This window comes from Atheta coriaria, unplaced genomic scaffold (genome assembly GCF_025399875.1).
Source record: "Atheta coriaria isolate IRGN ID8LTWV9N9 unplaced genomic scaffold, Caltech_Dcor_3.1 hic_scaffold_6_pilon, whole genome shotgun sequence".
Lineage (NCBI taxonomy): Eukaryota > Metazoa > Arthropoda > Insecta > Coleoptera > Staphylinidae > Dalotia > Dalotia coriaria.
In genome coordinates, this window is record NW_027045448.1 from 8,669,086 (window position 1) to 8,692,946 (window position 23,861).

A 23,861-nucleotide genomic window follows, 5' to 3' on the forward strand; every position below is an offset into this window, starting at 1 on the left:
TAATTTAAAACAAAGATTATATTTAAGCGAAGCAATTGTTTCAATTCTTTTTCGGCGCGCAATTCTCTTTCAATTATATTTTGCTAATAGCAATTAAAACAGTGCCTAGGGCATTTAATTATGGATACCTATAACATATTCCAATTTGGTTTTGAAGTTATTAAAGTAATTTCCTTCTACCTAAGGCGATGCACACGTGGATAGTAGCAATGTATGCACGAGAACGACTGCTTCCAATTTCAGAAATCGGGCAAATACGTGTGTAACAACACACCTCCGGTGTTCTGCGTTTGCCTCTCTTTAAGAACAAAGAATTAATTACTTTGAACTTAATTAGAAATTTTATACGCGGAAGTGTTGCAAAGTTTATGATCGGCAACGCAACGGAAGGGCCTTTTCATCACGCACCAAGTTAACACGATATTATGATACGGGATAATAATTAAAATCATTACCAGGGGTGCAAAGAGCTCACGCGCGCAATAATAATGTCAAAAGAACGCCGCTGATTAAATTGGAACCTATGCTAAACTAGGAAAATTAACTTTATATTGGTTGTATTGTAATTTCAGTCCAGTGTGCTTAAATTTAGAATTTGTGGCACATACAAGTATAAACAGACTTTATTTTATTCTTTATAACTGAAAAAAACATTCCCACAGTTTTGACAAAACATTACCAGCACTACGTATCTACATCTGGAGAACAATGAACGGTAATTTGTTTCTTTTGTGTGCTGTTTTTCTTTTGAGCATGTTTTTTTTACTCACGTTGGGAGACAAAAGCGCAGAGGAAGTAAACACTGCTATTGAAAAAGATCATGTATAGTGCTTTATTCGTGTGGAGTACTTTTACTAATGTTGAAAGCGAAGCAGCTTTTGTTTGCTGATTTATACACATTCAAGATTTGATATTTATGAACATGAATTAAAAATGTTATAAATATTGTTCCTAGTATCAGAAAACTTAATTTTATAACAGTCATAGACTTTTAAAGCACATCAAGATTTTAGTTTATGTTTGAAAACAAAATTACCTATTTTTTTATGAATTTATTAAATAAATTTCTTTTTTATTTATGTTAGAAAAGGGTCTCATATGAATGCCTACAATATTATAATCAAATGCCATAAAAAATCTTTATATTGCTCTTCCATATTGCTCACTCACAAATCCTTGATTGTTTTTTATCGTCGTCAAAATCAGACGACATGCCCCAGTCACCTGTCAAGCGTCGGATCATAAAAATATATGCTAAAGGACAACTCAGGCATATAAAAAATGAAAGAGATGTTTTGGGTCCGAAGGACACACCACGCGTGTTTCGTCTGATGGCAATTGCGCGTACGAAACCAAGTCCCTCGCCTGAACCCTGTGACACGAATCGAAAAGGAATTCCCCAAAGAAAAAATACAAAATCGAACGTTTTACATGCCGGCAGCATTTGAGTAAATGACTTGGAGCGCTTGAAGCTATCGGCTGCAACGGCCGAGCGAGCATCAATCGTTTGCCAACGGACCAACCTCAAGTGGACTCGGACGCAAATAAAAAAGACTCCCTCGGTTATTTGTGCGGGCTTTCTCGATTATTATTATCGAAAGAAACCGCTGAATTGTTTCTGCTGAAACAACTTCGAAGGCAACTCGTGCATGTGTATGAGAAAAATAAGATTGCAAAATTGAAACTGATAGAGATCGGATTTCGATCAGATTTTAGTCACACGAGTGCAAAGTATATTCTTAAATAAAATATAAGAGCTAGAAATGTCTGTTTCTGTTATATTTCGAGGGCAAAGATCATTTAATCGTTTATTTATTGTTCACGCACGACAAAGAGATGTAAATCGCACATTGTACAAACGACCTTTAAAGAACTACGAGGAAAAAAGTCGCTAGAATAATAAAGCCATCATAGCATATTCGGAATTTGTGTAGACTGTCGGTTCTTCAAAACCGGTGTGGAAGTACGAGTAGATAGGAATAACCGAGAGCGGCAGCAGCAAAAAACAGACACACACAAAGACTAAAGTGACAAACAACTCGTGAACGGTGAATTCTTCGCACTGAAAGTAGAGTGTTTTCAGCCTACTACTTCTCTCGGCGACGGCGGAGGCGGTAGTGATGTCTGGAGCGGAAAAGGCTGAGACCGACGCGAATGAAAAAAGAACAAGTCGGGCGTGTGTTGCGCTTGTCCTTTCTATGATGTACATGCTGGAGAACACACTAGAAAACAAGTAAATCATTTTATCCACGAAGCAAATAGACGTGCGAAAACAAAATAATAATAATCGTATTTTATTAACACTTCTCTGTGTCGTTGTGCATTGGTTTATTATAAATTGTTTGTGATTTGTTTCTCATTCAATTAGCAAATGACGTGCGAAATAAAATACGCAGAAGTATGATGTAATATATTACTAAATATAGAAATTGTTGGTTTAGTTGTTTAAATAAACAGATTTTAGTTAGTATTTGCGTGATTTGGTTAAGAATCATTTCTTTTCTCACCTATGACACTATAATTTAAAGCTTGTTTTCAACTCAAACTGTTTGTTTGCTATTTCGTGTCTTAAGCGGACGGAAATGAACGTCGCAGGAAGAAATACGTTTTGCTAATCGTTTTGTTTTCCTTTTTTCAAATGCATGCCCGACATCCCAAGGATACGTCTAACGCAAAGAAGGAAGCAAATACGCGTCTAATGATTATAATGTTTAATGATGCGTTACGGGCGAAATGCGTCTCTGAACTCGATGTCTCATATAAATCCAACGCCGGCCGACTTGCGAAAAATGAAAGAAATACTTCTACGACTGAAGGCCCTCGAAAAGGGAACAGTAATGTGTCCTGTGAACTGTTAAAATATTCAAACGTAATGACGTTATAAAAGTCGTGTGCTTCGCGACGGTTTCACAAGCGCCTCAAAGAGACGTTTAACATTTTTGATAAGTGAATTCTAAAAGTTTAAATATAAAATGTCATCAGGTACTTAGAAGTACATGTAGTCGTCGGGGAAACTTTGTCACAAGGACACAGAACGTGTTTTTGAATATGAACCACAGGCGTTAAATCGCGTCATGTTTTGCATAATTAAGGTAGTGTGCAAGGATTCAATTTGTATGAAAATGAACTTCGCACAGCAATGACAGTCTTTTTTAATAGATTGACAAAACGATAAAAAACAAGCACCTTAGCATTGTGTTAGAGACATTTTCTTCGGCGACGATCAGCTAACACAACATGCAAACGGCCGACGAGATTACTTAAAGATTCATACTCGGGTTAAAAAACATTTCAGCTTAATAGTAACACTTCTTGTGAAGGTGAATATTCACGGTTCTTGGATACCGGTTAGTAACTGGTAAGAAAATAAAACTACATTCTCCGACATATGAATGAAATTTCATTTCTTTTTATCAATTTTAAGAAACATTTCCTCAAATTATAAAATTTCTATTGTAACTAAAATATCGAGAATAAATAAAATAACTATTATTTTCTTCTTTTGTTAGGAATTAATCACTAATCTGTTAATATGGGTGTTTGTCTAGAATGAAAGTGATAAATGAGTTGAGCTAAATGCACGTTTTATACAAGGACAATAAATGTTATGGTGTCTCAGATATCGATGACTGTAATAAATCACAAAGCTGAAATCGCAAACGCCTATCGAATTAATGATACATATTATTAATAATGAATTTCATCGCCAAAAAACTGAATTGGATGCAAATTTGAATAAATGTAACCTAAAACTGCCACTACCGATTAATAAAACTAGAATGAGAAATATTGAAAATCAATATTTGTGTTGCAGCATAAATTGCCAGAGCGCTATACGTACAACAACTTGAACTTTTATATATTGAATAATATCTTTATAACTTCGAAAAATTCTTAATATTCACAATTTTATTGCGCAAACTTGGCAATTTATTTATTCATCGACAAGCAGATCTTGCAGCAACCAAGTTAAAATTTGACACCAAATCGATTCCACGGCCGAGGTCATAATTTTATAACTGTTCATAAATTTAACACGCTTTTATCATAGGACGCATAACTTTCGATGATAATAGCGACGTACGCAAGAGACCATGCACATAGAATGTCAACCTAAATAATACCCTATAATGCACATATTATTACCGACGATCCTAATCTATCTCATCATAATAAATTAGTGTTGATCGTTTATTGCAAACCTTCCTTCAGGTTGTGTTATGTCTACATTCGCCCCTCTAAAACGAAAATAAACTCCTGCAAATAACATTCGCCAAGCGGTCTTTTGGGCGTTTCTTTTATATTAGGCTTAGTGGAGAGACGTGGATTTGATAGAACAAATTTATTCCAACAGGGCAGGAGCGCCGAAAACCAAGAACAAAGACTTTTTTTTGGTGTGTGGTGCTTAAAATCACATTATTTCTATATTTGGGCTTTTTATTTATGCGATAGGTAAAACTTCTTTTTGAAGTAAAAAATTTCTTTAGAATCGTTGAGATTTCAAAATTAAAAGTGCTAAAAATTAAAATTTTTCAATTTTTGCTCATTTTATTCAATCGCGAATATCTCGTAAACAAAAAGAGATAAATAGGATCCCATCGCAGCGTATTAATCTACGGACTATTCTCGATAAGATAGGATAGTTAAAACGGAAATCTGAGAAATAAAATTTTAATTCTTAAGAAACAATTGATAATTTTTTTTTGAGGATTTTCGATAATTAATATCTTTGAAACTAAAACAGACAGCAACTAACAAATTGCTGATTATGAAAGATTGGAAAATTCTCTATCAGATAAAAATATAAAATAATTATATTTCAAACAGTAAAAGGTCAAAAAACGCCACTAAAAGTACTAAAAAGTGACATTTTTCAATTTTTGCCCATTTTATTCAATCGCGAATATCTTGTAAACTAAAAGAGATAAAAAACTGCACACATGATTTTTTTATTATCTCAAAATTAGTCAATTTAAATACAAAAACTACAATAATGGAATTCGGGAATTATTAGCTTCATTACTTCTCTTAAGACGAGCTCCAAACGTGTTAAACTTTATTGATCTCTGCATGCGATGCGACTATTTGCTTAAAACAAGCTTGCGCTCGCATGTGCTTAACGCGAGATGAGAAGATTACATCTTGTACAATTGTGGGCACGCCGGTACATCGCACGTATTCGCCCGCATTAGCTTGGCATCGCAATGCGCTTGCAGTGCTGCAATCAGATAGCGCGAAATGAAACTGACTATTTCTGGGATTACAACACCGTTGGCAATTACGAGCACGAACACCTTATCGGTGCCTTATAAAAGATACGCTTTAATTAAATTTCATTGCGTTCGAAAATCATGTTTCAATTAAGATCCCAATATGACAGCTCGCAATGTTTTATGAGCAGACAACCGCGCCATTCAAATTCAAATTGTGTTATTTTGGCTATTTTAATGTCGCGTAATTATAGTTAAATTATTGTCAACATTATGAAATATATCGTAACACAAAGAATTGTTTACAATTTGCAGTTCAAGGATAGTAGTCATAATGTATGTGTCATTACTTGACTCATCGCATTTTGCAAAAAATCACACGATATAATTTTTAACATACAACATGTTTTACTTGCAAAAAATATCTAAAAGCACTCAACGTGTAATAATTTGCAATATTCAAACACACGACATAAAAATAAATCCGGGGAATCCCTTCAGCCCGATTGTAAGTCACATTATTATTAAATGATAAATAATAAACTTACTTTTGTATTGAAACTAATGTTAATATCACATGCGACAAAGTAAAGTGTTGTTTTGCACACCTCTGTAATATGTATATATGTGTTATTTTTGACGTTGTTTAAATTACGAACGCAATGATATAAAAGCCGTAATCAAGTCAGACGTTGTCATTCACCTATTGCCCCAGAGCAACCAACTATCGATTATTATTAGCAACCATCGGGATTAACGGAATCAAAGCAACAACATAAAATGTTGAAACAATTCGTTTGTGTATTGGTAGTAGTAGGAATCGCGTATTTCCAGGGTAAAGTATTTAATTAATGATTAATTAAATTTATAGCGTTTAATTAATTAACAAATGTTTATTTTAGGCTCAAACGCTATAAAATGTTATTTGTGCATTGGATCACCAACTAGTGATTGCGCAAATGCGAATAAAGCAGCGATGGTAGAACAAGAGTGTCCAGAAATTCACTGGCGACCACATCATCGTCATCACCACCGTCGCCATCATCATCATCATCATCCTGACTTTGAAACAACAACTAGTGTTAATGATATCATAGATAACTCTGTCGAATCTTCCTCTGAAAGGCCTGATTTGGAGGACTTTGAGAGACAAGTGGCTGATGAAAATAACACTTCGACAACTCCAAACCCGCCTAGATTAATACTGACGGCGAAGTGCACATATCTCAAACTTAAAGGTAAGTAATTGATACTTTTTAAATCAGATTGATAGCAGCAATTATGTGTTTTTAGCTTCAAACAGAACCACTAGTCTTGTTGCCAGAGGTTGTGGATACATGACGGCAAAGAAAGACTATTGTACTGTATGGGAGAAGATAAATCCGAATTTGGTTGAGTGCAAAACATGCGATACAGATGATTGCAATTAAATTTGTATAAAAAATAAAACTTTATACTTTTACTATTGAATAAAGCGAAATGTGAAAAGTAGAATTTTTTGGAAATTATACCAAATGCCAAATAAGATATATTATACTTTTCAGCACAATTCAAGATTAGCAGCTAATTCTATTTTAAGATAGAAAGATATAAACAAGAAAACATTACAAAGAGTTTATTTTTGGAACAGAAATAGATAAGAAATTTAGATAAGTTAAATCAATTTAATTAAGAATTGATGGACATATATTTTGAGCAAAATGCTTATGTGAATATGCTTTATTTTAGTTTTCGAACAATATTAAGGTTATTTTCCTTTTGCAGTTTTTAAATGTTGCACAAATCTGTCTCACAATCATCACATTCAACAGCCATGTGCAATTCCTTCAAATAATCACAAACATTACGCTCGTCCTCCTTTTTCATAAACCCACATCCCCGAATAAATCCTCCTGTCATCTGAATGCTATCTACAATAAATTAATACAATTATCATACACAAACACGCCACTAGTCGCATGTCGTCTTATTAATTACCAATTGATTTGTAGGATACACAATAACTGCGACTCTGCGCGTATTCAGGACAATGTTGAATCAGCATAGTTGAATTATCCTTTCCGTTGCAATCACTGTCGACAGACCCAATGCACATATAACAATCCAAGCCTTCAATTAAATTAGCTCTTCGTTAGCAACTTTACCACTAAATATCTACACGTGAAAGGAATGTTGCATCCAAACTTGTGAGCAATACTTACCAAAAGCAGTGCTCGACAAGCAAGCAAACATGCCAACAACAAAAATAATCTTCATTATTGATGTGAATACCGAACAGGATCAACACAAACTGAACAGTTCACATTCAATGTATGTTTATAAATAGTTTTTTCCTATCACTATTTCAACACGTTAGAAATAACTCACAAAATGTTTTTATAAATTGCGTTTTATAAATTTAATTTATGTATCGTGTTTGGCAGTTCGTCATGTCGCAAAATACGGGATTGTTGGTGGCAATATCATGAACCGTTATTGTTTCTCTTTCTGTGAGGCAATGGAAAAAAATATTAACTGTTTCATCAACTTTCATATTCCCAACTCGCAAGGATCATTGCTTTGGTGACTGTGAGGCTTAAATTTGCATGCCAAGTGCCCATCAAGTCAACGACAAGGGGAGAAAATTGTATGAACTTTAACACAATATAAAACAAAGTAGAAAATGAAAGAAAAAAATTATGTTAAGGGTATTTTGTGGAAATGATGACCGAGTTCAAGTTTTATAAATTATAGAGAGAAAGAAAATAAGTAACACATACACATTTAGATGTAAGTATACAGCATAGTACAGGATCCGGGGCCTATTTTGTCACTTGATTACTATCAAGCTAATTTTCCGTGAGTAGCTTCATTTTGATAAGACGCCCAACAATTTCCTGTGCGAAAATTTTTGATTGTGGTAGTTAACAGAGGTAGCAATGATAAAATATGTCGATTTGATGATTCTCAAATATTAATTACTAACTGGATTGTTTTTATTAAATCTTAAGATAATTATCTAAATTATTTGAAAAATATTTGTCCTACAAAATCTATGGTTTCATCAAAGAGTCCTCCCTCCAACATGTATTGATAACGAGATCACCAAAAATTATTACTAACCAGCTAATTTTTTTATTACTTAGTTAATATATATATAATGTCACGGTCATATTGTCCTACAAATTCCTTGGTATGTTATCCCGGTCCTACGGTTAAAAGTAGTAGTACAGATCATTGATGTAAAAATAATTACTATCAAGCTGAATCTTCGTGAATAGCATCGTTTTGATGAGACGCCCAACAATTTCCTGTGCGAAAATTCTCGATATTGGTAGCTAACAGAGGTAGCAATAATAAAATATGTCGATTTGATGATTCTCAAATATAATTACTAACTGGATTGTTTTTTATTAAATCTTAAGATAATTATCTAAATTATTTGAAAAAATATTTGTCCTACAAAATCTATGGTTTCATCAAAGAGTCCTCCCTCCAACATGTATTGATAACGAGATCACCAAAAATTATTACTAACCAGCTGATTTTTTTTATTACTTAGTTAATATATATATAATGTAACGGTCATATTGTCCTACAAATTCCGTGGTACGTTGTCCCGGTCCTACGGTCGAAAGTAGTAGTACAGATCATAAATGTAAAAATAGCGTGGTACGCTATTGCGGTGCTCCAATTGAAAATATATTGGAAAGTCATGAAATTAAAAATCAATTTATTTCTCAAGCGTGAGAAAAAAAAATCTTGACTTTTCGGTAGATTTCACTTAACAATAAGTTAAAAAATTACTGAACGCCAACTGAAATTAAACAAAACAATAACAAAGAAAACTTTGTGCCGCTTGGGTTATCTGTAATTGCCGGAAAATTGATGGCAAATATGAATACTATTGGTTTGATGGTCCCCAAAGTCCATCTTTTGAAGAATTATCTTCTGAAATACAAGGTAACCTATTTATACTATTGTTATTTATTGATTGATTATTCATTATTATATAATTTACTTAATTTTTTAATGTTATTATAGAGTCAGATATCACAAGTGAGGAAAGTGAAACAAATGAAAAAGCGATGTTAGTAGCGAAGATTATGATTCATCGGATGAATATGATGAAGATTAATTTTTGTTATCTATAAATACACCAATACACCAATTTTTGTACCTCATTTTTCAAAAAAATAAACTTATTTAAATTTTAAAAAAGATTTTCTCACTGTATCTTATGTTAGAAATCGGAAAACGAAAAAATGACAATTTTTGTCGGACTAGTGATACATACCTGTTTTTTTGTAGGACATTGTTTTATTTGGGCACTGAACACACTAACCTATTATGTAATATTTTTGTCCTACAGTTAGTAATGAGAAAAATGGTCTTATGGTATTAACAATTTCTGAGCGTAGGACCGGGATAACATACCACGGAATTTGTAGGACAATATGACCGTTACATTATATATATATTAACTAAGTAATAAAAAAATCAGCTGGTTAGTAATAATTTTGGTGATCTCGTTATCAATACATGTTGGAGGGGAGGACTCTTTGATGAAACCATAGATTTTGTAGGACAAATATTTTTCAAATAATTTAGATAATTATCTTAAGATTTAATAAAAACAATCCAGTTAGTAATTAATATTTGAGAATCATCAAATCGACATATTTTATCATTGCTATCTCTGTTAACTACCACAATCAAAAATTTTCGCACAGGAAATTGTTGGGCGTCTTATCAAAATGAAGCTACTCACGGAAAATTAGCTTGATAGTAATCAAGTGACAAAATAGGCCCCGGATCCTGTACTAGCATGTTTCCAATTTTATTAAATTAATAAAGATTTTCCGTTTTTCAATTCATATTTTCAATCCATAGGGTTAATATTACATAAATTTTCAATACAACTAATGCATTTGTCAACCTCAACCAACTTTCTAAACCAGTCACATGGCGATAGCCCAATTTTATAGATACCAGTACGAGCAATCATAGCGCTGGTGACATTGTTTTCTACAATTATTCATCAATTATTCTCCGATATATAGTTCATTAATTTAAATACTTCAATACCTTTCAGAGTGTAAACAACACAAGAAGGATTTTCCAATGAATCATCAATTGTACTTAGTCCTTTAGTACCGGGATCATTATTTGCACAATCGCTGTTTAAAGATCCACTGCATGTATAACACTGCAATGCTATAATCGATCAAGTTTATTTGTTTACTTAAATTTAGATCAAGATACTCACTTAATACACTCAAAGGTAATAATGATATTAATATAATTATTAGTGTTATTGAAGTGTAAATCTTCATTATGTACCAATATAGATTGAAAAATATTTAAATGATAATGAACACGAGTGTAGTCTTGTAGTTGATGTAACTATCTGATATTTTTACAAACTTTATTTGAAATATGTTCGTGTAAAATGTCAAATATATTCAATCACGCTATAATCAAATGCAATTTAATGAGTTTGCATTCATGCTGATTTTTGTGAGTCAACAATATAATTATTGTTAACACATTTATGTTACCGAACGGATGTTATTTATTAACTTCAAAAATTGAAAATGGTCGTGTCAAAGCAATATTAATTGCGTATTACTATTACTTCCGTTAGATACTGAATTATTTGGATAGCTTGGAAACTAGTTGACATCAAGTGTGGTAAATTATTATATTAACAACAAATAATAATAAAATAATATATTTAATAAATATAAATTAGTGTACCGTTATGTAAGGTTATGTATATGTAATGATGGTTGCCTAAAATGATTGACTAAGAATAACTTTTAAATTAAACAAATTGCATTTGTATCAATATATTTCGTTAATTATTCATAAAATAACTATAGACAAAAATCAGTATGATTACATTGTTGGCATTTGTCTTTGGCGTGTCTTTGTAAATATTCCTTGCAAAAGTTTTCACCAGAAACCAGACATTTCCGATGCACCATGACGTCCCGCCCGTCTGGCCATCAACGAGAAAGGAAATATAGATCATATATCAAGCCAAACTAAAATATTTGCCAAACAAAAGATTTGGCTAAAACTCACGATATGGAACTTTGGTAAACGTTACGCAGGCTGGATACGGTACGAAAGGCTCTTGCTCCTCTAATGGGCGAAATCCATTTGTGGAAGCGGCCGCGGTACTATCAGTTCGCAGATAAGTGCGTGATATCGCACGCAATATTTGGGGAGTGCAATTCACCGCCACCGCGGCGGAAGTGGTGCCACGCGCACAATCGCTCGATTGGGAGCCGACGCACTCGTAGCATTTCAAGCTTACACCAACTTGAGTCAACATCACAATATATTTAGTGATAATTTTGTGCGTATTAATTTTTTACTTACATTTAGTAATCAAATACATTGACAGTATTAATATAAAAAACTTGGCCATTGTATGTATTTTGATGTTCTATTTGGGGTTACTTTCCGTAACATGTAAATTAAGACTGATAGTGATCATTGCATGAAAATTGAACTCAGCTGGTCAAATGTTCAGGATATGACGTAATATTTATGTTAGGCTAAATTATCGAGTAGAAGTACTCAATTAACTATGTTTATCATTCGCTAGCTTTAAAAAATATATGATATGAAAACACATTTAATGTTTTTTTTTTTCAAAAAAAAATACAAAAAATTAAGCAAAAAATAAAATAAAAAGCATTAAAAAGTTTTAATTATCCCCGAAAAATATTATACATTCGGTAATTTACCGTATGCTTATATCCGAGGTCGAAATAAAAATGTAAATCCGCATTATCTCCGTTTGCATGTATTAAATTACACAAACTTTTTTAATTATAATTTATGAAAGCCAAAGAATCTGCATTAAACTTTACTAACCGCGTATTTTTAGAAATTAATCCTCATTCAATAAAATATATGCCAATATAGTCGATCAGCAATCTTCGTCGAATATAATACGACATTGTTTTCGTTACCTTTTTATTGCTATTTAAACATCGTTTTCGAGATGCAAGACTTGGGAAGAAATTAATAAAGTTTCTTTGGAAAACCTTTTACTTCTTGTTTGCGCATCAATAAGTAGTCGATATTAATTTTGCTTGGCGCAGTGTATTTTACGAGGACGCATAGGATGGAGTTATTGTTTTACTCTTTGCCTATAATGAAATCTTGAAGTCAAGATTGAAATTGCAATATTGCATCGAATAGTGCTAATAATTCACTCAGCTTATATGAATATTAAGATCTTACGAGCGTTAAAAGGGGAAAGGAATATTAAATGTACTGACGTTACACTTTTTCCATTAATAATGAAAAAATGTAAAAGATAGAGATGAGCGTGCAATTACACGTCACGTGCGCAAAAAATGCGTTGCTAGGACGACAATAACAAAAAACAAGTCGATGCCAACTGCAACACACGACGCATCGCATTTTACAGTAAAATCTGCAATTTTTACTCATTGTAAAAAATAATGCAATCCTAAACATTAAATTTAAGAAATTTACATTTCTAGTTGTTTATAATTTTTATGAGTTTATATTAAAACTCAATAATACATTAATATTAATATGAAACCAATTTTAAAAAGTAATCCAATGTAATAACTTCAGATTAATATCATGGCATTCGAAGCAACAAATTCAAATTAAACGGACTCGAATATGAACCCGTAATATTATAGAAAAGAATATGTTAGCATACATTTTTCGCAATGTCTGTATATGTAATTGTGTGGGCATGCAGCAATGGAAACTGCAATTTATTTCAGTTTACGTGTACGCCCAATCCAATCGAATTGTACCTACGCACATAATCTGGAAAGCGAATAAAAATATTTCATATTACCGAGGCACATTTACGTCAATTCAATTCTTGGATACGAGAAGACCTAATAAATAAATTAAAATTCATATGATTTAATTTTCTTGATAAAATACGCGAAGGTAGATATATATTTTTAAATTAGATATTTGATTTTAAAACATTATGCACATTTGTATGTTAAATAAAATTATGGCTGGTCCAGATCAGTTGATAACAATAATTGGTTATTTGATGCATGAACATAACGCAATATGAATTTGTAAATTAGGAAGCGTAGGAAATCGCTAACTCTAAATCATAATTACTAGTTAAAAGCGCAAGGGGATTAAATTTTAGAATTTGCAGTTTATGATTTACTGATTGATTGTTTTCTAATTGCAAAAATGCAAATTTTGCAAAATACATGAATAATAAAAATATAATCAAATATCATATCGAACTCTACTGATTGATTAAATTTAAAAATGTGTGTTGTAAATTAAATTTTTAATAGGTTTCTAATTTGGTAAATTAATAGAAAGAAAAAAAAACGCAAGAGGTAATTAAAAATGGCATTAGCTGTACCTTTCGGAGGCGCAACGAGCAGGTGACCTTAGGACTTTATTGGCTTTTCTCTGCAGCCATTCGATTACCTATTGTTCATTGCGATGCTATTGAACTATATTGATTGCCGTTAGCTTTAAGGCTTCACAGCATCGGAGAACCAACGGATGCGAGCAGCGAGTCAAAGTAAAGTTTGCAATGCAAATTTTATTTAGATATACACAGACCTGCCTCACGCTTTTGCCACATCACCAACGCCCGTTCTCTCCGGTGAGCGGATGTTCCTAAGTACAATCGAGCCAGAAAAGCATTTGTTCAACACTAATAGCAAGCTTCGTGACAAACAGCATCCCATTACGTGCACAATCAAGCTCGCAGGAGAAATTTCGATTTGGAATTAGCAGGCAAATATATGCTGTGCGCCGGATGGAAGACGCCATTGTTTTAAAGCATTCATTAAAGAGCTAATTAGTCGTAGGGCTTCCGGTAAGAAATATTACCTAAATCTGAATCAATGTACCTGGTAGAGATACACAATGACTACCCACTTAAAATCTGTACGCTGTTCTGGTCGATTTTTTTTTACCTTGGAAACTTTTTCAATTTTACATGCGCCTGCATAAAATCGCTGAAGTTGCTTTAATTATGCTGCAGTGTGCTCGCGTTCTGTTTATTCAATTTTTACTATACACATTTGCCATAAAACCAATACAAAATTATTACCTCGTTTTAAAACAGGTCGGAAGTTTTTAACGGATTATCAGAAAACCATAAACAATTTTAGTTGTTGTTGTTTTTTTGAAACTTTATAATTAGAAAGCCTGAAGGTAATGCGAGCATGCAAATTTATGATAAACATTTTTGCTTGGCATTTTTTCTTTAAAATAAAACAGCCTCATAATTAAGCAAGAATAAATTCTTAATTTTACATCAAATAAAGCATTAATAATGAATTTTTATAATCATTTAATATCCGGCCTATTATCCTAAATATTATATTTTTTAAATCTAATTATCCAGAGCATATTAATATTTTGCACACGTTTTTCTGGTTTAAAATGGCCAAATATAATTTATAATAAATAAATAATAATAATTTCAACACATTTCCAATGATTTCTATTATTGGGGATAGATGTGCGTGATAAAAATGAACAGGAAATTACATACGATTTGTATTCAACGAAAATGCTTTCCGATAGAAGAAACTTATAATTTCCTGAACGAATTATTTTTCATATTTTGGACGCGTGCCATTTCTGCCTAAAGCAAAATATAGAAAAATAACTACTACCTGATATTGATTTTATTCCATAAAATGAAATGTGGTAAACTAATTAGTAAAATAGAGTTACAATATTGAAATTGGTTTCAATCTACTAATTAAAATAAAATCTATACGCGTCAAAATTGCATTTACAATTCAATTTCTTGCGGAAATTTTAAAATTGTAAAGTCAAATAGCTATACAATAATGAGCGCTAATTAGTCAATAAATGTTTTGTTATTTGTGTTTGAAATCGCTAACGCAGCGTGAGTAACAATTTTTCATATAATTTATGTTTGGTTGTTATAAGCGCGACGTTAAAAACGAGATGCGTACTAAAAAAGAAAGTGATATCGTTTAGACACCTTGCACTAGCGCAAATAACAAGATAAAAACACAATATTCGCGACGTATAAATTTTATTTTTGAGCAGTTTGCATACCGTAACGCCATCTATTGAGGACAATCAATATTATTAAAATCCACAATAACAACAAACGTATTGGTTAGGTACAACAATGATTAAGTGTGGATTAAAGTCCTAAAACTGTGTTAAAGCTACATAAATTTCGCAATTAACGGTACAGCAAACAATAAACATGATTCTACCAGTGGACCTTCTGAATGCCTTTCATACAGCAAAAAACGATAGGGTAATTTGCAGTATTGCAGTTTGTATCTTGGCTCTCTGCTTTGCAGTTGGTTTGATTTTTAGGTAAGTACAACAATTAAACAAATTGCAGGTTCATTATTTTAATTCAAATGTTTTAGTTCATTTTCTGCCTTAATTATTCTCTTTAGTTATGTTGGTGGCATTGCTGTTGCAATAGCACTACTCAATTATGAAAATGGTGTTCTTTATTTTATACAAAAAGGAATAACTTTATATAAACAACACTTTTCAAGAGAAAATCTTGACCAGCATAATGTTTGTACAATATGCAGTGGTCAGGGTTGCTTTAGACATAAAAAGAATAGCAGACTACCATGGAAAAACATTTATATTAATAAAGAACTAAATTCAAATGTTGAAAATGTAAGTAATTGCATCAAATAATAATAATCATCTATGTTAATAATGTTATAAATATTCTAGTTCTTTCAACACATATTAGATGAGTTTATTCTGTCATGGTATACTGATTATACCAATGATCAAAGCTTTGTTTATGAACTAAAACATTCCATAAGATATGCCACAGGAGTGGCAGTAAAACGTTTTTTAGAGTTAGACATTGGTCATATTATAACTAATAAGTTAATTCCATGTGCAATGAAACATGTTGATGATCATTTGTGCATGGTGCAGATTGCAGAGCTTAAGAATTCAGAAATTAACAAGATTGCTGTAGATTATTTAGGCAAAAGACTTCATATTGCTGCTACTACAAGAAGCAATGAATTGAAATATTTGCAAAACTTAGCATCGGCTCTAACTGAACGATTATTACCAGCAGAAAATTTAAAGTGCAAGTAAGTTTTCTACATTTACACATGAAAACCGCATATAAAATGTTCTAAATTTAATTTTAGAAACTTTACGTTTTTATTACGTGAATTATTGAGTGGGTGGGTATTGCTACCTTTAATGGATGTGCTTGCCGACCCGCATATTATCAATGAACTAGTCATATTAACAATAACGTACAAATCTAAATCTAAGTCCATGTCACACCATTCTGCGGAGAAAGTAGAATTACTTTCAAACTACGGCGCTATTCAAGCCAAGGATGTTGCTTTGGCTATGGATTTGAAGACAATTATTGAGGACCCGATTAATTTATATCATTTTATGCAATATTTAAAGAAAGAAGGCGTTGTACACTTACTACAATTCTACTTAAATATAGGTATTGTATTTTATTTTAGTGTTTACACAAAAAATAACTCTAAATTTGTAGTGGATTTCAATAGTAATCTGTTGAAACCTGACTTAACTAAACGCCAACTGGAAGAATTACATGCAGATGCGTTAACATTGTACAAAGATTATTTGGATCCAAAAAGCGACAACTTTATTGGTTGTGCAGATGATATTATAAACGAGCTACGCGATTTGTTAAATGAAGGCGTTTATAATGTAGCAAAACTACAAACTTCTGAACCTTTGTATAAAGCATCAGAGTTTACATTCAACGTGCTAGAAAATGAATGGCTGCCGTTATTTTATCATAGCATTGAGGTACGAATTATAAACTATAAAATTTCTCAGTCTAATCGATTCGTTTTAGTTCTATTTATTGGTCGGCGGTAATAAAACATCAAGTAACTCAACAAAAGGAGCAGCTACAAGGTAAATAATTAGTAGAAATCAATTTGCATGGAATGGCAAAAACTAATAAATATTAATATTTTAAACTAGCCCATTTATAACAGGATCACCCGTCAGATTCAGGTAATGAAATAATAATTTTTCAGCTAACAAATTTAACTTTAACTAGCATTTTGTAATCTTCCAACTAGACAACACATTAATAATTCTATTATATTGTTAGACAAAGACGTTTAGAAAGCCAAGGAACTGTTGCAAAACTAAGCAATAGTTTGGGGAAAATTAAAGGAGCTTTACAAGCAAAACAACCAGTCGAAGGTTCGATATATCCACCTGAATCGCGAATTGTCGAAAGTGATGCGGCATTTGTGGAAGACTTTTCCGAATGCACGAATCGGCGTAACCTAAGCACCTGGCGCATATCCATTCCAGCCGTTGTGCCCATACAGTTTGATTCAAAAACAATATACGATTTCAATATAGACGTGCAACGCACGGACGCATTATCGACAGGGGAAATTCGACACTGGACCGTTAAACGACGCGACCAAGATTTCTACACACTCAAGTCGAAGCTGATCGAGTTTCACGGCGAGAATGAGATCTGTAACTCACCCTTACCCGCCCGACGCTCCAATCTCTCACTGGATGCCAGAAAATCAAAGTATGAGGAATTTTTGAAAAAGCTTTTAGAAAAACCGCTCCTGAAGGGTAGCGATCTGCTGTATTCGTTTCTAACATCCAAGCAGAATTTCACGTTGTTAGTCACGACATCGCTGCCAATGGTCGATTTAGAAAATATTTATCAGTCTGTTACTTCTAAATTGAGGAAAGAACGCGGGCAGCATTTAGATAATTTTCTTGTAACATTTTTTAATTCCACCAGCGGTCCAAAAGCACAGTAAGCACAACTTTTAGCGTTTTAAGATAAAATTGATGAATATAATTGAAACTTATTATAGAAAATTTGAATGGGCTGAAATCGGGGATGAAGTTGATTCTTCAAGTTTAACTTTATTTAACACGCTACCGAAAACATTCAAAAACAAAGTGTTTGGAGACAATTACGGAGCTGTTTATCAAAGAGACGTAAAAAGTTCATCAACTTCAATAAATCCGAACGGAATAACAGACGCAGGATTCTATTTATGTAACTATAATTTCAGTCTATTTAAAATGTTCCTACTAAATATTATTATCAATTTTCAGTGAAACATATATTCCGTGTACCCGAGCCTTTATTAAAATTCTATGTATGTATTTGTCGTGTTGCTCAACAAGCAGTTGAATCGATGTGCCGAATGTTGATAGACAGAAGTATAAAGTCCGCTTTAGATCAGCCGACATTAGCATTTCTAATAAAAGAATTGGAAGGTATGTGGCATCGACCCCGAACTAACTTTATTTATTTCTATGTTTCCTTTATTCACAGAGGTAATATTTGGCAAACTTGTGCCAACAACGGATGAAGAGCGGAAACTGCGGAAGGAGAAAGCGGCGAAGTTGTTGGCGGAAACTGTACCCAACTTTTGTACTGTTATATTGGGGAAGGACTTTAGGGGCGGACTTTTGAGGTTGTTGGAAATATTACAAAATCCTTTGTATAACAAGCAGTTGGCATATAGTTTAATGGATATTGTGATAGGTGAAATGTACCCAGAACTTGATACTTCAGATGAATTTTACTGATGTTTCAAGTATTGCTTATTGTGCATTTACACATATATTTATTGGTGATATTAACTTTGTTTTTATAGCCTTTTATATTTGCTTGGCATTTAAGTAATTAAAAAATTACTAACGTTGTATGTAAATATATAATCTACTTACATTGATGACAAATTATTTTCCGCAGCGCTTCTCGTGCACTTCACAACTACATTTGTTTTTGGTAAAATTGCTCGACGATTGTTATTCGTAATTTGATATCGATAGCGTCCTCTACAATTTTACGTCGAAGCTATGTCTCTATTGCTGCAGTGTGGTAAGCGTAAAATCAAAAGTAGTGCTGTGAACGCCACCTGACGATTTCCGCTGCTGCCACGCAAATGTAACATGATGGCGTATTGTTATTGTGTGCTGTCAAAACACCTTGAATATTTGTAAATCCTGTATTTGTTTTATAAATATGTAATTTTAATGTATTGTTCTGGTGTTATTTTAAGACTGAAATGGTCTTAACACGTGGTTTGTTTGGATTATGAGAACCCATCATTTCCGAAAGCAAGCACAACGTTTCAACGCCTATCATTAACACTGAACAAACAGCAATATTGCTAATCTGTTTCTTAATATGGGCATTGCAGGAGGATAGAATCTAAACATTTGCAATGAAACATACAGTCTCAAATAAGATCTTATGATATTATGAACTCAACTTCAATGGTGCACACAAGTAAATATGAGAAGATATCAACTACCAATGTAAGGCAAGATTCAAGAAGTCAGAGTTTACCTCAAGATTTGGATGACAGCATACAGAAGGACAATGCAATCTCAGAGAACCTAGACACTCATGGGCTGTTAGCAAAGAAGGAATGTCTCACAATAGTGTCTCAGGATAGTTGGTTCAATACATGGCCTGAGAGATGTGACAAAAACAAATTGGCAACCACACCTGACAATCTTAGTTTGATAGTGAGTAATGGTCAACAGAAGGCAGATGATTGTGATACAAACATGACAAACATGAATGGAAAATTTACTCTTGATGAAGCCTTGCAAAATATTTCACTAGCTTATAGTCCAGTCACCAAACAGCTTCATTTTGTGGAGCACAAGTCTCTAAATCATGAAAATCTTGAAGAAACTGATAATAATAAAAAGGCTCTTGTGGATTTGACTGATGCAAAGCATATAGATTTACAGGATACATCTGAATTAAGCAATAACTTTATAATTGGCAAAAGTTTGGGACATAGAAGAAATGAACCTGGTTCGTATTCAAGTACAATTTCAACATTAAGTGATCCTTCACCTTCTGGCAGTCTCCTAGAATCAGATGACAGGTCTTCAACTAGTGGGTGTGAATCAGGAGCAACTCAACAGAGGAAAAGTTTTAGCACTTTCTTTAACAAGTTAGTTAGGAAATATTTTACTTATTATATAGTATTTAAAACTATATGTATTCTAGAAATGTCTTTTCCTGGAAATCTGCCATTACATCACCATCAAGCACTACATCTGTTTGGAAAATATTTGGAAAAACTTCCGATACTGCTAGCAGTTCACCACAACATTCAGTAGTTAGTTCATCTGCTTTAATACCAAATATGAGGTAATTACGTCTTAATACATTATTTTAATAACTTATATTCATGAAAATACTTTATAGACCATCAAACTTGCCAGCAAAATCAGAGGAGGAAGAGTTACGTCATCAGGAAGAATACAAAGCAATGTTAGCAGCCGCAAAAAGAAAAGAAGCTTTATACTCAGTAGCAAAACAAAAACATCAAAAGATGCAACTTCAACTAGAAGAACAGCAGGCTCAATCAACTAAACATTTCACTCGAAATGTCTTAACAAACTGGGACAAAACATACAATACTCGAAAAACCAGAGACCTATGGTGGCTCGGATTGCCTTCAAGCGTTCGTGGTCGAGTCTGGCGTTTCGCGATTGGTAATGATTTGAATCTAACACAGCAACTATACGAAATCTGTTTGTCACGAGCGCAGAGTAGATTAAACAATCTCGATCCCACTCGAAGTGAATCGGAAAACGATCAGGAAAGCAGCATGGACGTAATCCAATTAGACATTTCGCGAACCTTTCCCAGCTTGTGCATATTTCAAGAGGGCGGCCCGTATTCGGAAGTCCTGCATTCACTACTTGCTGCATATGTGTGCTACCGTCCCGATGTCGGCTACGTCCAAGGCATGTCATACATTGCCGCCATTTTAATATTAAACATGGAGGAGATTGACGCCTTTGTGTGTTTTGCGAATCTGTTAAATCGACCGTTGCACGTGTCGGCCTTCACTCTCAATCAGATTCAAATGCAAGCGTATTACAACGCTTACAACGAGATATTCAACTACAACTTGCCGAAATTGTATAATCACTTTGAATGCTCCGGATTGACGCCTGACTTGTATCTCTTAGATTGGATTTATACGATTTTTGCAAAAGCAATGCCTTTGGATATTGCCTGTCGGATTTGGGATTTATTTCTGCGCGATGGAGATGAATTTATATTTAGGACAGCTTTAGGTAAGAATTAATATTTAAAAAAATCAAGTGTAATCGGCTAAAAAAATAATATTATCTTCAGGTATTCTTCATTTAAATCAAGAGCTTCTCATGGAAATGGACTTTCTGCACGGTGCCCAGTTCTTAACACGGTTACCGGATGATTTGCCCGTCGATCAATTATTCAAGAGCATTCAAACAATCAGCACGAGCATAGGCAAACAAACTTTTAATTTAGTTGTGGAAAAGTGTAGTAACGAAATCATGTCCGAGTCGCAATAATGTCCATTTGTTATCAAAATGTAAATTGTGTATTGATATTGAACCCAACGAGCAGATCGTGGTTGCATACACATTTTTAATTTCCGTCCAGAAGATTAAAAACGGATCAAAACGTATCTGACTCGACGCGCGAAATCGTAACTCGAATATTCATGTCACAGTTGTGTATCTGTAATCTCATCTATCTATTGATTAACAAGTGTTGTAATGGCTGTGTCCTTATGGAATGATCAACAGTTTGTGAATAGATCAACAAACGAAACTATGTAAATATTATAATATAATATGATTGTCTTAGTTACGAGTGTCACTCTTGGATATTACAAGACTGCACATCAAAGAATAACTTCACGAATTGATATCGAAATCGAAATGTGTATAAGCGAATCTAATATTAATTAATTAATACATACACCATTATTACAAATGACAAATGCAATATTTAATAGCAGTAATACTCACGCATCTATATTATTTTAACTCAAATGTCTTTTTTGCGTTAAAGTATTCAGAGATATATTTATTTCGAAATTTATTATTATCTTGTATACTTTTATGAATCTTTACTTATATACAAATTTTCATAAGGTTCCTATAATCACTGATCATATTTACGATAAATTTACACAAACTAATGCAAAACATTTTACGTATTATGAAAGTTCCAATTGATTTAGTAACAATTTATGAAAATTTGTTATAATATTTATGTGAACAAATTACTATCCTTATTTAACATATTTATTGTAAGTAATACACAATTAAATAACGTTATACTTTTTTGCTCTCTTGATTTTTTAAAGATAGATTCGCGTATTTATTTTTCTATTTATCAAATTCTATTTTTATATCTAGACGCATTTAGGCAATCCACGCTATTTTGCTAATCGGTAAGTAAATAAATGCTTAATGAAATGGAATTTCTTTCTTCTGTGGGTTTTTCTTGCGAGAAATAATTCAAAACACGTTAGAAGAATTTGGTGAATATCTATCTATCTATCTATCTCTTCATATAATCTGTATATTGATGGAAGAATGTTTAAAAAAAACAAGTTTGTGTTGCTAAAAATAGTTTAAATTAGACCTTGAACTTGCTCTTGCATAATTATCCTTGTATTTCTACATCAACAAAGCTTCGTGTTTGTTGCGTTCATTCAATTTCGTTTGTATTATATTTTACATAATAAATAACACCATATAATAATAATGTAATATTTTTGGTAATTAAAGTTATAGAGGAGCCACACACGTTGATTTGTTTTCCATTGCAACGAATAATACTATCAAGTGTCATTGTTATGAATCCGCGACCGGTAGTTACATTTTTCATTATAATTTTTAATTATATTTTGACAAAACTCATTGTAATTTTTTCTATAATTATGCTGTGCTGATCCTAAATTGTAATGTTATTTGTTGACATTAAAATGTACAGTCCAGTTACAAACTGGAAACAAATGCGTCATAAACATAATTCTAAATTCTGTGTGTCTTCATTAAATGTATTAATGTTTTTCACGAGAAGCGCACAACAAAATATTGTTCTACACATCTTTGTTACAATAAACACGGTAGTCAAGTAGCGACGTGCAAAGGCCGCACATTTTCATTACCAATTCAAAATTGGTACGGTTTGTTTAAACTTTATATGATCTAAGTGTTAATATTTGAAGCACTTGCGGAAAATCATTACATATGTACTGTGCGTCCATAATGTTTGTCTCTGTTTTATTTAATTGAAATGTTTGAGAGAATCTTGTGGTGAGAGAAGTGGTTTACGTGCCAATACAATGTTTCAACAAATTAAACTATTATTCCTGGTTTTTCTAAAATACTACATGTTATTTTAACAAATAAAAAATTAATTAAGTAAAATTTCTATTCCGGTGATTGCCTTATTCAGTTTCTCAGTTCTTTTTGCAGAAAAAAAAAATACTTTTATGGATTTATTAAATTTTTATGCATATTTTGAATGTAGGTGTATTTCCTCATAACACAATTTCCTGATAATAATGTCTATATAAGACCTATTTCCTATGTGATAAGGAAAAGAATAACTGCCCAACAAGTTATTATTTCGCTAAATGTAGCTAACTTAAGTTCCGGTGTTAACATTTAATATTCAAGTTGTAACTATGAACTTCCAGAAGGTTAAGTGCATGATTCATATACATCAAGGTGCCGAATGAAAACGACATGCAGGAACACAAGAAAAAAAAAACAATAAACTACTTCAGTGCCCGTCTTGCATGCCAATTTCAATATGTAAATTAA

The 23,861-nt window shown here is 32.7% G+C and overlaps 4 protein-coding genes and 2 long non-coding RNA genes across 8 annotated transcripts; 3 read left to right on the forward strand and 3 right to left on the reverse strand.

The window, feature by feature from the left end:
* The first annotated feature begins 5,879 nt into the window (after window positions 1-5,879).
* On the forward strand, window positions 5,880-6,704 carry LOC135794136 (uncharacterized). The gene is made up of 3 exons (XM_065305302.1): window positions 5,880-6,045; window positions 6,113-6,448; window positions 6,504-6,704. Exons 1-3 carry the CDS (start codon window positions 5,991-5,993, stop codon window positions 6,638-6,640), a joined length of 528 nt encoding a protein of 175 aa, XP_065161374.1. The 5' UTR covers window positions 5,880-5,990; the 3' UTR covers window positions 6,641-6,704.
* Window positions 6,705-6,914: 210 nt separating this feature from the next.
* Window positions 6,915-7,568, reverse strand: LOC135794137 (uncharacterized). Its single transcript, XM_065305303.1, has 3 exons — window positions 7,412-7,568; window positions 7,188-7,319; window positions 6,915-7,120 (listed from the first exon to the last, which is right to left on the reverse strand). The coding sequence occupies exons 1-3, from the start codon at window positions 7,464-7,466 to the stop codon at window positions 6,978-6,980; spliced, it is 330 nt and encodes a 109-aa protein (XP_065161375.1). The 5' UTR covers window positions 7,467-7,568; the 3' UTR covers window positions 6,915-6,977.
* A 2,437-nt stretch (window positions 7,569-10,005) lies between these two features.
* On the reverse strand, window positions 10,006-10,638 carry LOC135793639 (uncharacterized). Its single transcript, XR_010548673.1, has 3 exons — window positions 10,459-10,638; window positions 10,278-10,406; window positions 10,006-10,217 (listed from the first exon to the last, which is right to left on the reverse strand). It is a non-coding gene; the product is annotated as an uncharacterized lncRNA (long non-coding RNA).
* Window positions 10,639-11,025: 387 nt separating this feature from the next.
* LOC135793875 (uncharacterized) lies at window positions 11,026-11,681 on the reverse strand. Its single transcript, XR_010548737.1, has 3 exons — window positions 11,580-11,681; window positions 11,280-11,519; window positions 11,026-11,193 (listed from the first exon to the last, which is right to left on the reverse strand). It is a non-coding gene; the product is annotated as an uncharacterized lncRNA (long non-coding RNA).
* A 3,649-nt stretch (window positions 11,682-15,330) lies between these two features.
* On the forward strand, window positions 15,331-18,942 carry LOC135794666 (sorting nexin-14-like). 2 transcript variants are annotated; one of them, XM_065306009.1, is made up of 11 exons: window positions 15,331-15,554; window positions 15,611-15,875; window positions 15,936-16,312; window positions 16,373-16,689; window positions 16,741-17,021; window positions 17,071-17,132; window positions 17,202-17,234; window positions 17,335-18,012; window positions 18,074-18,261; window positions 18,321-18,485; window positions 18,544-18,942. In XM_065306009.1, exons 1-11 carry the CDS (start codon window positions 15,439-15,441, stop codon window positions 18,798-18,800), a joined length of 2,739 nt encoding a protein of 912 aa, XP_065162081.1. In that variant the 5' UTR covers window positions 15,331-15,438; the 3' UTR covers window positions 18,801-18,942. The 2 variants fall into 2 exon arrangements, with proteins under 2 accessions (XP_065162081.1, XP_065162082.1); XM_065306010.1 differs by lacking the exon at window positions 17,202-17,234.
* Window positions 18,943-19,111: 169 nt separating this feature from the next.
* On the forward strand, window positions 19,112-22,367 carry LOC135794667 (TBC1 domain family member 12-like). Of its 2 annotated transcripts, XM_065306012.1 has the most exons (5): window positions 19,112-19,213; window positions 19,277-20,188; window positions 20,245-20,388; window positions 20,446-21,326; window positions 21,388-22,367. In XM_065306012.1, the coding sequence occupies exons 2-5, from the start codon at window positions 19,479-19,481 to the stop codon at window positions 21,585-21,587; spliced, it is 1,935 nt and encodes a 644-aa protein (XP_065162084.1). In that variant the 5' UTR covers window positions 19,112-19,213; window positions 19,277-19,478; the 3' UTR covers window positions 21,588-22,367. The 2 variants fall into 2 exon arrangements, with proteins under 2 accessions (XP_065162084.1, XP_065162083.1); XM_065306011.1 differs by having other exon boundaries at window positions 19,139-20,188.
* The last annotated feature ends 1,494 nt before the right edge of the window (window positions 22,368-23,861 follow it).

Coding starts and splice junctions, on each gene's coding strand:
- LOC135794137 (XM_065305303.1), bottom strand. CDS start 7,466: ATGAAGATTATTTTTGTTGTTGGCATGTTTGCTTGCTTGTCGAGCACT. Junction 7,320..7,411: donor CTTGTCGAGCACTGCTTTTG/GTAAGTATTGCT, acceptor ATTTAATTGAAG/GCTTGGATTGTTATATGTGC. Junction 7,121..7,187: donor TGTATCCTACAAATCAATTG/GTAATTAATAAG, acceptor AATTTATTGTAG/ATAGCATTCAGATGACAGGA.
- LOC135794136 (XM_065305302.1), top strand. CDS start 5,991: ATGTTGAAACAATTCGTTTGTGTATTGGTAGTAGTAGGAATCGCGTAT. Junction 6,046..6,112: donor AGGAATCGCGTATTTCCAGG/GTAAAGTATTTA, acceptor TGTTTATTTTAG/GCTCAAACGCTATAAAATGT. Junction 6,449..6,503: donor CACATATCTCAAACTTAAAG/GTAAGTAATTGA, acceptor ATGTGTTTTTAG/CTTCAAACAGAACCACTAGT.
- LOC135794666 (XM_065306009.1), top strand. CDS start 15,439: ATGATTCTACCAGTGGACCTTCTGAATGCCTTTCATACAGCAAAAAAC. Junction 15,555..15,610: donor GCAGTTGGTTTGATTTTTAG/GTAAGTACAACA, acceptor CAAATGTTTTAG/TTCATTTTCTGCCTTAATTA. Junction 18,013..18,073: donor ACCAGCGGTCCAAAAGCACA/GTAAGCACAACT, acceptor AACTTATTATAG/AAAATTTGAATGGGCTGAAA.
- LOC135794667 (XM_065306012.1), top strand. CDS start 19,479: ATGAACTCAACTTCAATGGTGCACACAAGTAAATATGAGAAGATATCA. Junction 20,189..20,244: donor TTTAGCACTTTCTTTAACAA/GTTAGTTAGGAA, acceptor TATGTATTCTAG/AAATGTCTTTTCCTGGAAAT. Junction 21,327..21,387: donor TATATTTAGGACAGCTTTAG/GTAAGAATTAAT, acceptor TATTATCTTCAG/GTATTCTTCATTTAAATCAA.